The following is a 12,224-nucleotide window of genomic DNA, read 5'->3' as shown; positions in this document are numbered from 1 at the left end:
TTTCCCTATATGGTCTATTTTTGTTTGCTCAAAGGGAAAGTGTTCATAAAAGTGCTAAAAGAACACGCACAAAAAAAAGAAAAGTGCAGTTCAAAAATGTAGTGGAGTGGGAAGTACAGATACCTGCTCTCAAATGCAGTTAAGTTAAAGTAAAAAGTATTCATTGTCATTTTGTGACCAAATAATGACAAATGGGGAACGCACAAAGTACAATATATAGTAAAGTTAGTAATAGACAGTACTACTGAAACGACACAACTCTGAAGCAGGATAGTCCCAGGTATAAACCCCTTTTATAAATGTATAATAATGAATCAATGTCAGAATTGCGCGGACGATTTAATGAATCATAATGACGGTTTAGTTTAGTTTGAGCAGCACAAAGCATTCGTCAGGCAAATGCAGAGACAAATTTCCGAGCCGGGATTAAGGCTCTTTATCAGCCGGCTGGAGCGTACTGCACTGTCAGGTTTTTCTGCTACATTTCTGTTTTGTCATCTTTTTGTGATAGATAGAGACACACACGCAGCATCGGGGTTTACCGTAGATCACAGACTGTAGAAGTTTATAGTCTGTGATTGAGAAAGGCAGAGCTCAGAGCATTTTAGGAGCGACAAAAAGTGGTCCCTTTAGTTCAATGCACCAAAAAGGGCTGATGCAACTCACTCTACACACTTGAAATCACGGTGCATTTAGAATAAAGGATATGTTCAAACAAGAGGATCTAATATATTGTAATGTTATTGTAATAGGTGGACAATTGAAAACGTAAGTACTTCAAAAACTATCAATAGTATTTATATAAACATTTTCTTCTAAATCAGTCGTTCTCCAACTTTTTACAGCAGGTGGCAATTCAGAAAATGTTTTACCTTCCGAGTGCCACCAGATATAGGTCTAAAATAAGACTTTTCCAGGTCTAAACAAGGACTGAGCCACAGGTCTAAATTACGCAGTTGTCAAAAGTGTTGAAAATCAGATACTAATCGATATTGAAATGAGTATCGAATCTAGATACAGATTTAAACTAGAATTCATATTAAAAAGGCAAATAAACAGGACAAAATGAACCTTTCCTGAACAGTTTTCGAATGATTTTGAGCTTTATTAGCACTAATACAGGACCACATGGCAGGATAAAGAACATGCTTTCATTTAGTGTTGAAAATTACACTGAATTGTCTAAAAAAAAGTTTGTTTGAAACGTAAGTGTCATGACTAGTTCCAAACAAGACAAAGACAACAGAGCAAAAACATGTGAAAACCAGAAGAGACCACTAGAAATAGTTTAAGAACCACTGATTCAACAAACTAGCAAATTCCTACTCTGACCATCTTCTGGAACAAGAGGAGAATAAATAGTAGATATATATAGATGAATACTTTATATTAATTAGTGACATTTGATTGAGGTATTAGATATAATAATAAACAATGTTTATGGATCCTCTCCTTGAACCGACACCTTAACGTGGTGGAGGGGTTTGAGTGCCCGAATGATCCCGGGAGCTATGTTGTCCGGGGCTTCATGCCCCTGGTAGGGTCTCCCAAGGCAAACAGGTCCTAGGTGACGGGTCAGACAAAGATTGGTTCAGAAGCCTCTTATGACGACGACACGAACAAGGCCGTTTACGTCGCCCGGATCGGCGTCACCGGGGCCCCATCCTGGAGCCAGGCCTGGGATGGGTGCTCCATGGCGAGCGCCTGGTGGCCGGGTCTTACCCCACGGGGCTCGGCCGGGCACAGCCCGAAAGAGCGACGTGGGGCCGCCCTCCCGTGGGCCCACCACCCGCAGGAGGATCCATAAGGGGCCGGTGCAGAGAGATCTGGGCGGCAGTCGACGGCAGGGGCCTCGGCGACCAGATCTCCAGACACAGAGACTAACTCTGGGGACATGGAATGTCACCTCGCTGGGGGGGAAAGAGCCTGAGCTTGTGCGGAAGGTTGAGCGATACCAACTAGATATAGTCGGCTTCACCTCCACGCACAGTTTGGGCTCTGGAACCCATCTTCTCGAGAGGGGCTGGACGCTCCACTTCTCTGGTGTTGCCCGCGGGGAGAGGCGGCGGGCTGGTGTGGGCTTGCTGATAGCCCCTCAGCTCAGCCGCCACGTGTTGGAGTTTACCCCGGTGAACGAGAGGGTCGCGTCCCTCCGCCTTCGGGTGGGGGACAGGTCTCTCACTGTTGTGGCGGCCTACGGGCCGAACAGCAGTGCAGAGTACCCGGCCTTCTTGGAGTCCTTGGGAGGGGTACTGGACAGTGCACCGACCGGGGACTCCGTTGTTCTACTGGGGGACTTCAACGCCCACGTGGGCAATGACAGTGACACCTGGAGAGGGGTGATCGGGAAGAACGGCTTCCCCGATCTGAACCCGAGCGGTGTTCAGTTATTGGACTTCTGTGCTAGCCACGGATTGTCCATAACGAACACCATGTTCAAGCACAAGGGTGTCCATCAGTTGTTGTTGTTGTTGTTGTTGTTGTTGTTGTTGTTGTTTTATGGTGGTTGGCATCCAATTGTTGCCTAGGGTGTCCTGGTGCACATGGCACCAGGACACCCTAGGCCGGAGGTCAATGATCGACTTTGTTGTCGTGTCATCAGACCTCCGGCCGCGTGTCTTGGACACTCGGGTGAAGAGAGGGGCAGAGTTGTCAACCGATCACCACCTGGTGGTGAGTTGGATCCGCTGGCGGAGGAGGAAGCCGGACAGACTTGGCAGACCCAGGCGCATTGTGAGGGTCTGTTGGGAACGTCTAGTGGAGCGTCAGTAGGGTATTCAGCTCGCACCTCCGGGAGAGCTTCTCTCATGTCCCGGGGGAGGTTGGGGACATTGAGTCCGAGTGGACCATGTTCTCCGCCTCCATTGTTGATGCGGCTGCTCGGAGTTGTGGTCACAAGGTCTCCGGTGCCTGTCGTGGCGGCAACCCCCGAACCCGGTGGTGGACACCGGAAGTAAGGGATGCCGTCAGACTGAAGAAGGAGGCCTATCAGGCCACTCTGGCTTGTAGGTCTCCGGAGGTCATCGACGGGTATCGGCAGGCCAAGCGAGCCGCGGCTCGTGCTGTCGCAGAGGCAAAAATCCGGGCCTGGGAGGAGTTCGGGGAGGCCATGGAGGAGGACTATCGGTCGGCACCAAAGAAATTCTGGCAAACCGTCCGGCGCCTCAGGAGGGGGAAGCAGTGTCTCACCAACACCGTTTACGGTGCGGGTGGAGGCCTGCTGACCTCAACTGGGGATGTCGTCGGACGGTGGAAGGAATACTTTGAGGATCTCCTTAATCCCTCAGTCACGTCTTCCGAAGAGGAAGTAGAGACCGGGGACTCGGAGGCTGGCTCATCCATCACCCAAGCTGAAGTCACTGAGGTTGTTCGCAAACTCCTCGGTGGCAGGGCTCCGGGGGTGGATGAGATCCGCCCTGAGTACCTAAAGTATCTGGATGTTGTAGGACTGTCTTGGTTGACACGTCTCTGCAACATCAAGTGGCGTTCGGGGACCGTGCCTCTGGACTGGCAGACCGGGGTGGTGGTCCCTCTGTTCAAGAAGGGGGACCGGAGGGTGTGTTCCAACTACAGAGGGATCACACTCCTCAGCCTCCCGGGTAAGGTCTATTCCAAGGTACTGGAGAGGAGAATCCGACCGATAGTCGAATCTCGGATTCAGGAGGAGCAGAGTGGTTTTCGTCCCGGTCGTGGAACACTGGACCAGCTCTATACCCTCCATCGGGTGCTCGAGGGCTCATGGGAGTTTGCCCAACCAGTCCACATGTGCTTTGTGGATCTGGAGAAGGCTTTCGACCGTGTCCCTCGGGGTGTCCTTTGGGGGGTGCTCCGGGAGTACGGGGTCCGGGGCCCTTTGCTCAGGGCTGTCCGGTCCCTGTATGACCGGAGCAGGAGCTGTGTTCGCATTGCCGGCAGTAAGTCAGACCTGTTCCCAGTGCATGTTGGACTCCGCCAGGGCTGCCCTTTGTCACCGGTTCTGTTCATAATTTTTATGGACAGAATTTCTAGGCGCAGTCAGGGGTTGGAGGGTGTCTGGTTTGGGGACCACAGGATCTCATCTCTGCTGTCCTGATGGCTCCATCAAACCCGGACCTGCAACATGCACTGGGACGGTTTGCAGCCGAGTGTGAAGCGGCTGGGATGAGAATCAGCACCTCCAAATCCGAGGCCATGGTTCTCGACCGGAAAAAGGTGGCTTGCCCTCTCCAGGTGGGTGGGGTGTCCTTGCCCCAAGTGGAGGAGTTCAAGTATCTCGGGGTCTTGTTCACGAGTGAGGGAAGGATGGAGCGTGAGATCGACAGGCGGATCGGTGCAGCGGCTGCAGTGATGCAGTCGCTGCATCGGACCGTTGTGGTAAAGAGGGAGCTGAGCCAAAAGGCAAAGCTTTCTATTTACCGGTCGGTCTACGTTCCTACCCTCACCTATGGTCATGAGCTTTGGGTAGTGACCGAAAGAACAGGATCGCGGATACAAGCGGTCGAAATGAGTTTCCTCTGCCGTGTGGCTGGGCGCTCCCTTAGAGATAAGGTGAGGAGCTCGGCCACACGGGGGGAGCTCGGAGTAGAGCCGCTGCTCCTCCACGTCGAGAGGAGCCAGCTGAGGTGGCTCGGGCATCTGTTCCGGATGCCTCCTGGGCGCCTCCCTCGGGAGGTGTTTCAGGCATGTCCCACCGGGAAGAGGCCCCGGGGAAGACCCAGGACACGCTGGAGAGACTATGTCTCTCGGCTGGCCTGGCCTAGGAGTTAGAGGAAGTGTCTGGGGAGAAGGAAGTCTGGGAGTCCCTGCTCAGACTGCTGCCCCCGCGACCCGGCCCCGGATAAAGCGGCAGAAGATGGATGGATGGATGGATAAACAATGTTCTTTAAAAAAAAAAAAACTTAAATCAATGTTCCTGGTGAGGAGGAAAACAAAACTCCACCTCTGCAGTATTATTGATGTCCAGTGTAAAGAGTGGGCCGATGTAAATCAATGAAAACGGGTGGAAGAGCAAGACGTAAGCCAAATAAAATAAAAGATAATGGATTAAGACCAGAGAGTGCTACAAAATGTGTTGGTTAAATCTATGTTCCAGGCCAGTCCCGGTAATTACTATATTATTGTTCAGTAAATGAAAGCTGTAACTCAATATTGTTTATTTGTATCCTGTCTTTGCACTAACAGGTTATTCTTTTGTAATTTATTATGATTTCAGCTGTAGATGGCTGAATAATTAACATATACAAGACATAAACTATATTAACTCGTTTCATTCTGCTCTTCGTGTACAGCACGACTGTATCTCACAATTTTACGATGGAATATGGGGCTTTCCTTTGTTTTACTGCATCAGTGGCACAAAAGAGTTTTAACATTACCATTTATTGTGATATTTTTTGGAACAATATATATGCGTCAAAATTTGCCAGGCCTGTTATGATCAAAGCTATAAAAACAATGTAATAAATGCACAACTTTTAAAAATATACAAAAGTAGTGCACCATAAAAGAACCTAAAACCGTGAACAAACCAGATTTCTACAATACTTTATATTATTTTATATTATATTATAGTATATTATTTTATAGTATAGTATAGTATTGTATTGTATTGTATTTTATTTTATTTTATTTTATTTTATTAACATCTTTATTTAGCCCATTTCATTGACCAGCACAGAGTCATTGTGCTATACTGACTTGAAGAGGTCCATGGCCAAAGACACTTAAACATGAGTTTCTGGGTCTGATCCAGGTCCATTTCTCACTCTCTGCTGCCCCCTAGAGGCCACAGGGAACACAACACAACAGCCTGGTGAGTCCTCTAACTTTTCAGGTCAAAATGTCTCAAACTTGGTGCTGAATTGATGACTGAGGCAAAATTACAAACTGCACTGTTCAGCGAATATTGAGGAAAGCCAAAAACTCTGAGAAGTTCAAGCTACTCAGCAAACTGAAGCTATGTATCTGTGTTTGTACTGCAGTATTTAACACAGGAACTCACTTTTATACAGAATATTATTAATATTGCCAATATTAAAAGGTAAAAAAGCAAAAATAACTTGATCTTTATGGTGTTTACCTCAATGTCACATCATTTTGCACAACTGGAGGCACTGGCACAAATGAATGGCACCTAATCATTGGTGTTTTTGCTTATTTACAAAGTGAGATGTGTATATAAAAATGTAGATAATATTGTGAATAACGTTTTGAAGAATTTAGAAAAAAAAAGTGTATGGTATACAGTGTTATTTCTGCACTTTTATGATTTTGATTTCACATTTGCCTAATAATTAAACCACAACTAATACATTTAAAGACATGTTTTAGACACATTTCTATTAGATTGACATAATATCGTCTGACTATCATTACCAGGACTCAAAATAAATATTGAGAAATTCATACACGCCCCTATTAACAATGATATAGTTACTAATGTGTAATGCTCCATAATCCAGCAGTAAATCTTAATTGCTGTTCTATGGCTTTCTTTACAAATCCAATTACAGTTGCTCTTTCTAAACTAATGTCCATTCCAGCTTGTTTGTGTGGACCTAGTGTCATCTCTGTGCTTTTCAGATCACTTTGCCCACTTCACTGAGGCAGGATAGAATCTTTACCTCTAAACCCATATATTTATCCTGCATTGTGTGTATTGCTGTTGGTCAGGTTTACATTATGACATTATGACAACGTGATGTATTATGAGTTAATTGGCTCATTAGCATGCACAGTGGCAAAAAGCACACAAAAGCCTACACATAACACGTTTATTCCGACTCAGACTCTTTAAATCAGGCTTGTTTTTCCTGCACAAAGCGAGAGCTGGTGCGTAAATGACAAATGCTCTTTATTCCCCTTTAAACTGGTGTCATGTAGCGGGACACTCCCTGAACAAGTGCAACGCTCGGTCTGTGGAGTCAAATCTATACAACACATGGCGAACAAGACGCGACGTGCAACAACCGACACGCACCCGGCCGTGAATACGTTCCGTGCGGATCGCTCTCGGTGTTAATGTCGTTAAATCTTACCAGATTTGTGGTTAATTCGGTCTAAGCGCGTCGCCTCGTCGGCAGCTTCATCCACGCAGCCCGGGTTGCCAGATCGGGGACGCGTTTTCCAGCCTGACGCGAACGATACGCTGAAAAAACACAATTAATCCATTTATTGAGTGACTGTGTAATGCATTATATAGTTCATACTGTGTGATGCATTACACAGTCACTATTAGCTCTTGTAACTCTTTATTGTTATTATAAAAACCTTGTTTTTCACGTTTCACAGGTCACAGCTCTGGCCGATTTTCGTTTTTCAAAGTTAATTTTAATTAATTTAATTTAATTAATCGTCGTCTGTTCTTCTTCTTATTCTTCTTCTTCTTCTTTGGTGTTTTATGGCAGTTATCCAAGAGTTACATTACCGCTACACTTTATTCTTTCGTCATCGTCGTCTGTTGTTGTTGTTGTTGTTGTTTTACGGTGCTTGGCATCCAAGTGTTGCATTACCACCAGACTTTATTCTTTAGACTTAATTTTGCTGTTGTTGTTGTTGTTGTTGTTGTTGTTGGTGTTGGTGTTGTTGTTGTTGTTTTATGGCGGTTCGTCGTCTGTTACTTCCTGTATCCGCGGACATGGTTTTTTCGGGTTCCGTCATCAACTTTTCGTCATGTTTCCCTTTCTCTTGAGTGATGGAATGTTGGTGATCGGTGACATCATCGTCATGACAACAGTACAGAACATGGCCGTACATTACGTTACATTACATTACGTCACTCACGTCACTCACGCTTCCGTTGCACAGCGTCTGGTACCAAACAATTAAAGGCCAAAGAAGAAGAAGAAGACGTTTGGCTTATTATTGTTTTTGGTGTTTTTTAAATGATTGTATCTTTGATTCAGATTATATGAGGTTAAGGCTATGCAAGTTATTATTAGTGCACAAAGTAATTAATTGTGCTTTAACAACGAGACATATTCAGCAAGTTTGGTTTATTAACACAGTTTTGGTTACTTTTCTTACTTTTCTTACTTTTTTTAGTCCGTAAGAGAAAACACGGCTTACTTTTCTTATTTTTTTTTTCTCTGACCCTCGCTATTTTTTGTAACCTTCATATAACTTTCTTTAGCCTATTATTTATTTATTTATTCATTTAATTAATTCATTCATTTCAGTACAATTACAAAATTATTAAAATGTCAGATCGAAAATATTGCTTTTGCCAGTTATTCCGCAAACTGTTTTATTAATTTAATTTTGGTCAAGTTTTTGGTCTAATTAACATTTATTTAATTTTTTTCTTTTGCAGTTTCATTTCAATAACATTGTCCTAATCTCAACTCCCCAAACATTCTCAAATCCCATCTTCTCTGCCAAAAAGGCTTTGTTCAATGTTGCCAAATCTTCCTCCTCCTCCTCCTCTTCAGCAGCAGCAGCAGTGGAGCCTGTTTCCATGGTAACCCGGCGCAGGAGGCGGGGTCCACACAGTCCTCTCCCAAACTCGCGTCTCTCTCTCGCGCGCGCGTACGCCTCTGCACAGCTCCGCATCACACGCCCTACACAGACTGATGGAGGACAACAACGACAATGTATGCGTCCAATTTTCTCTTTTTTAATCAATTTTACATGATTTTTTGTACAATTGCGGTTCGTTAACGCGTCTTGGGGACACTACACCCGCAGCCGAGGCGTTGATTGATAGCGTCCGGGATCAATACAGCTATTGTTCTCTGCGATGACTTAACTTTCACCACATTTAGACTGTTTAAGAAGGAGCTGCCCGTTTCACAGCCGTTATAATGACGTGTTTTGTAACGTGCCCCGGTCGTGTTACAACGCGTCTGTTTTTGTTTTTTGCAGGAGGGCTACACCGGGGAGATCAAGGGGGGACTGCGGCCTTCAATGAAACTCGTTGTGATGGGAATCGTCAACAAAAAGGCCCAAAGGTAAGTTCCAGGCCTTTTGGTTATTCTATTACGGCATAATAGCCCGCGCCATTCATTATTTAAAACGCTGTTGCACATTGCGCTGCCAGCAGGAGCCACTGTTAGACAATTCGTTTGAGTGCAGGGGCCCCTTTGTGGGTGCCGTGGCCCCTTTGTGGGTGCTGTAAACATAAACACAGCCTTTTCTGGAAACATGTCCCCAGTGTGTGCCAATCAAGACTATAGTGTATATTTGTCTGATTTTCTTGACATCATCATCTGTTGAAGAGACTTGTTTTAGGGGAAGTAGATAATCACAATAGCGGCGGGATGTTATATTGATATATTCTGAGGTTATTCTAAGTAATCCATCAGAAATGTGCTAAAACATGGTTGAGATTCAAAAAGTTTGCTTATCTTGGACTGAAAAAGTAAACAAAAGAAATTCACGCTTTATCAACCAATCTATGGTTTATGCTCTTGCAGCAAGTTTCTGTTGTGTAATTTTTCATCTGGTTTTATCTTTTCCAACCTTTTTTAATTTGATGACTGATAATTTGGCTCGATATTCCGAATGTGTAAAAATACTCCAAAATAACATTTGCAATTCAGTAAAAATGATCTTTATCTACAATTATCTATTCAAAACATAAAGCGCTGTTTCATGATTTAATGACACTCCAGGTTATGTTTACTCTTGCGTTAACTGTTCAACAAAAAGTTATACAGCCAAGTGGTTTTAATGGCCTGGCTTGGTTTAGTTACCTTTTCATTTGTAAAAGTGTATTTTTTGGAGCTTATTTGGACTGGTAAATAGATGCTTGTACATATTAATATCATTATTACACACTTTGGCTGCTTCAGATATTAGACTAATGCTGCAAAAACAGTTCCTGGACCCTTTAACCACAGAAATCTCATGCCCAGGTCTTCAGGGGTGCATATGAGTGCATTACAACCTCATTTTTACAGGTTAAATAATGACACTTTATTGCACCCTTCTGAAACTCAGGCGCTCTCTCAGTCAGTTTGGTCTGGACAGAGACACCAGATTGTGACCATTTATTATTGTTTTATTTTGTATTTATTTTGACAAATATCAGGGGTGAAGAGTGTTTTCATGAGCAGTCACCATCGTCATGCTGTTGTTGTCCAGAAGATGTCACTCTTGTCTCTTTAGTATGAGTTTTAGTGTCAGACGTATTTTTACCATGGACTGTAACTCCTGTCCCTTCATGTGTTCCCTTTGTGTGTCCCCTTTGTTCGTCCCCTTCATATGTCCCCTTTGTTCGTCCCCTTCATTCATGTGTTCCCTTCGTTTGTCCCTTCATGTGTCCCCGTCATGTTTCTCCTTTGTGTATCCCCTTTGTATGTTCCCTTCATGTGTCCCGTTCATGCACCCCCTTCATACATGTCCTTCATGTGTCCCCTTCATGCACCCCCTTTATGCGTGTCCTTCATGTGTCGCCTTCGTGTGTCCCCTTTGTATGTCCCCTTTGTGTGTCCTCTTCGTGCTTTCCCTTCATTTGTGCGTTCCCTACATTCATGCGTCCCCTTCTTGTGTCCCCTTCATGCGTCCCCTTCATGTGTCCCCTTCGTGCGTCCCCTACATTCACGTGTCCCCTTCATGTGTTCCCTTTGTGCGTCCCCTTCTTGTGTCCCCTTCATGCGTGTCCTTCATGCGTCCCCTTCATGTGCAGTATGGAGGTGCTGGTGTCGAGTCAGCCGCGGGACGAGGAGGGAGCAGAGGGCGACGTTGGGCTGCAGCTGAAGATCAGTTTTAAGGAGAAGGCGATCCAGAGAAACGCTCGCCTCGACGGGAAGTGGGGTCCCGCCGAAAACACTCTGTCCTACTTCCCCTTCGCCTCCGGAGAGCCTTTTAAGGTACTGCAGCCTGCCATATCGGAGAATTTTATTTGAAAGTAACGACAAAGACGGATTGCATCATGTCATTTGTTCAACTGTTTGATCTACTTGAGGGACCAAAGGTTGAAGCCTTTGCCAGGAACACCGGTCTGTTAGTCACAGCTCTGACACTGATTAAACATTAAACCTCTAGTTCTTAGGTATATAAGTATCTTTATTGGTCTAAAATACCTTGAAAAACATGACTTACTCTGAGTGGGCTCACCTCTCCACAGAACTGACCTGTAACTTCACCTGCTCTATAGCCATATAGATTACGGCTGCAGCTAACAATTATTTTAGTAGTCAACTAGTTTGCGATTATTTTTTGGAATACTTTTTTTCCCAAATGTTAAAATGTGGTCACTGATTCTTCTTCTAGATATTGTTTATGTTTTATAAAAAATTTTTTTGCCATTTTTGTAATATAAGGTATCTTTTGTAATATAAGGTATAATAGTCAACATACATTTCGCATTATTTGAATTGTCAACTAGTCACAATCATTCCAATTACGGTAATCATTGCAGCCCTATGGATATAGCTACAGGACCCTCCATTAGAAAAATTACATAGTGCGCCTTACATTTAAATTCTGTAGTTACATTGACTTATACAGGAGTTCTGAAACGTCTCGAGGCCGTGGCCCCCTCATGATGTCACAATAAAATTAGGAAGTTTACAAGTTCATTACCAAATTTGGATGAAAGATTATTTTATCCTATTTACCTTATTTTTTTGGTGTATTTTTATGTTTGGGTTTTATGTCATATCATTTGATAGGACCACACCATACTGGCTGCTGTTACACACTCAAAATATGATGAATTAATAGTTAATTATCAGATTTGTGGCGTTATAAGAATATTAGAATCATTATGTCTGGTCATTGTCCCTTTGATCACTCACATCAGATATTGCGGTTTGTCATTTAAACAACCTCAAATATCCAGAAATCACATGAATAACACATATATGTTGGTGTGCATGTAAACATGGTGGTCATTGTGCAGATGGAGATCGTGTGTGAGCACCAGCAGTTCCGTGTCCTGGTGGACGGGCAGCCTCTCTGCGGTTTCTCCCATCGCTTCGCTCCTCTGGCGTCGCTCACCTCTTTACGGGTGTTCGGAGACCTGCAGCTCACCAAGGTGGCCTAAAGCGGAGCGGACGACTACTTAGCTGTGTGTTTGTTTAGAAAAGCGCTACGAACAGATCAACCCCACGACGAAGCCTGGGTTTTACTTGTTCAGAAACAGAATTACACCTGCCTCATTATTTTGTCAAGTGCCTTCACTACGGTTCACCGCGGAGGAGCTTCGAGTCACTGCTGAATGTAACGATGATGTTTTTTATGTTCAAATCGGATCCAAATTGTCATTACGTTTGCATTGAGAATGTTGCTGTATTTCCTGT

General features: G+C 44.4%; 2 protein-coding genes across 3 annotated transcripts in view; one reads left to right on the top strand and one right to left on the bottom strand.

Annotated features, from left to right (window-relative positions):
* The window catches only part of LOC140370091 (dynactin subunit 1-like), a 45,093-nt gene extending 37,991 nt beyond the window's left edge, over window positions 1-7,102 (bottom strand). The window contains exon 1 of the mRNA XM_072457043.1: window positions 7,017-7,102. The gene's annotated coding sequence lies outside the window, so the exon portion shown is untranslated. The remainder of the gene's footprint in view (window positions 1-7,016) is intronic.
* Window positions 7,103-8,484: 1,382 nt separating this feature from the next.
* The window catches only part of LOC140370094 (galectin-related protein B), a 4,447-nt gene continuing 707 nt past the window's right edge, over window positions 8,485-12,224 (top strand). Inside the window, exons 1-4 of one of the 2 annotated variants that reach the window (XM_072457044.1) lie at window positions 8,485-8,570; window positions 8,842-8,927; window positions 10,607-10,790; window positions 11,825-12,224. The exon at window positions 11,825-12,224 is cut by the window's right edge and continues 707 nt beyond it. In XM_072457044.1, coding sequence (XP_072313145.1) covers window positions 8,550-8,570; window positions 8,842-8,927; window positions 10,607-10,790; window positions 11,825-11,968 — 435 coding nt within the window. In that variant the 5' untranslated portion in view covers window positions 8,485-8,549 and the 3' untranslated portion in view covers window positions 11,969-12,224. The remainder of the gene's footprint in view (window positions 8,571-8,841; window positions 8,928-10,606; window positions 10,791-11,824) is intronic. The other variant, XM_072457045.1, reaches the window with a different exon arrangement.

Source organism: Eucyclogobius newberryi, unplaced genomic scaffold (assembly GCF_026437365.1).
Source record: "Eucyclogobius newberryi isolate DKJ021-1_F unplaced genomic scaffold, fEucNew1.0.hap1 SCAF_21, whole genome shotgun sequence".
Classification (NCBI taxonomy): domain Eukaryota; kingdom Metazoa; phylum Chordata; class Actinopteri; order Gobiiformes; family Gobiidae; genus Eucyclogobius; species Eucyclogobius newberryi.
This window is presented reverse-complemented; position numbering and strand designations above follow the sequence as displayed.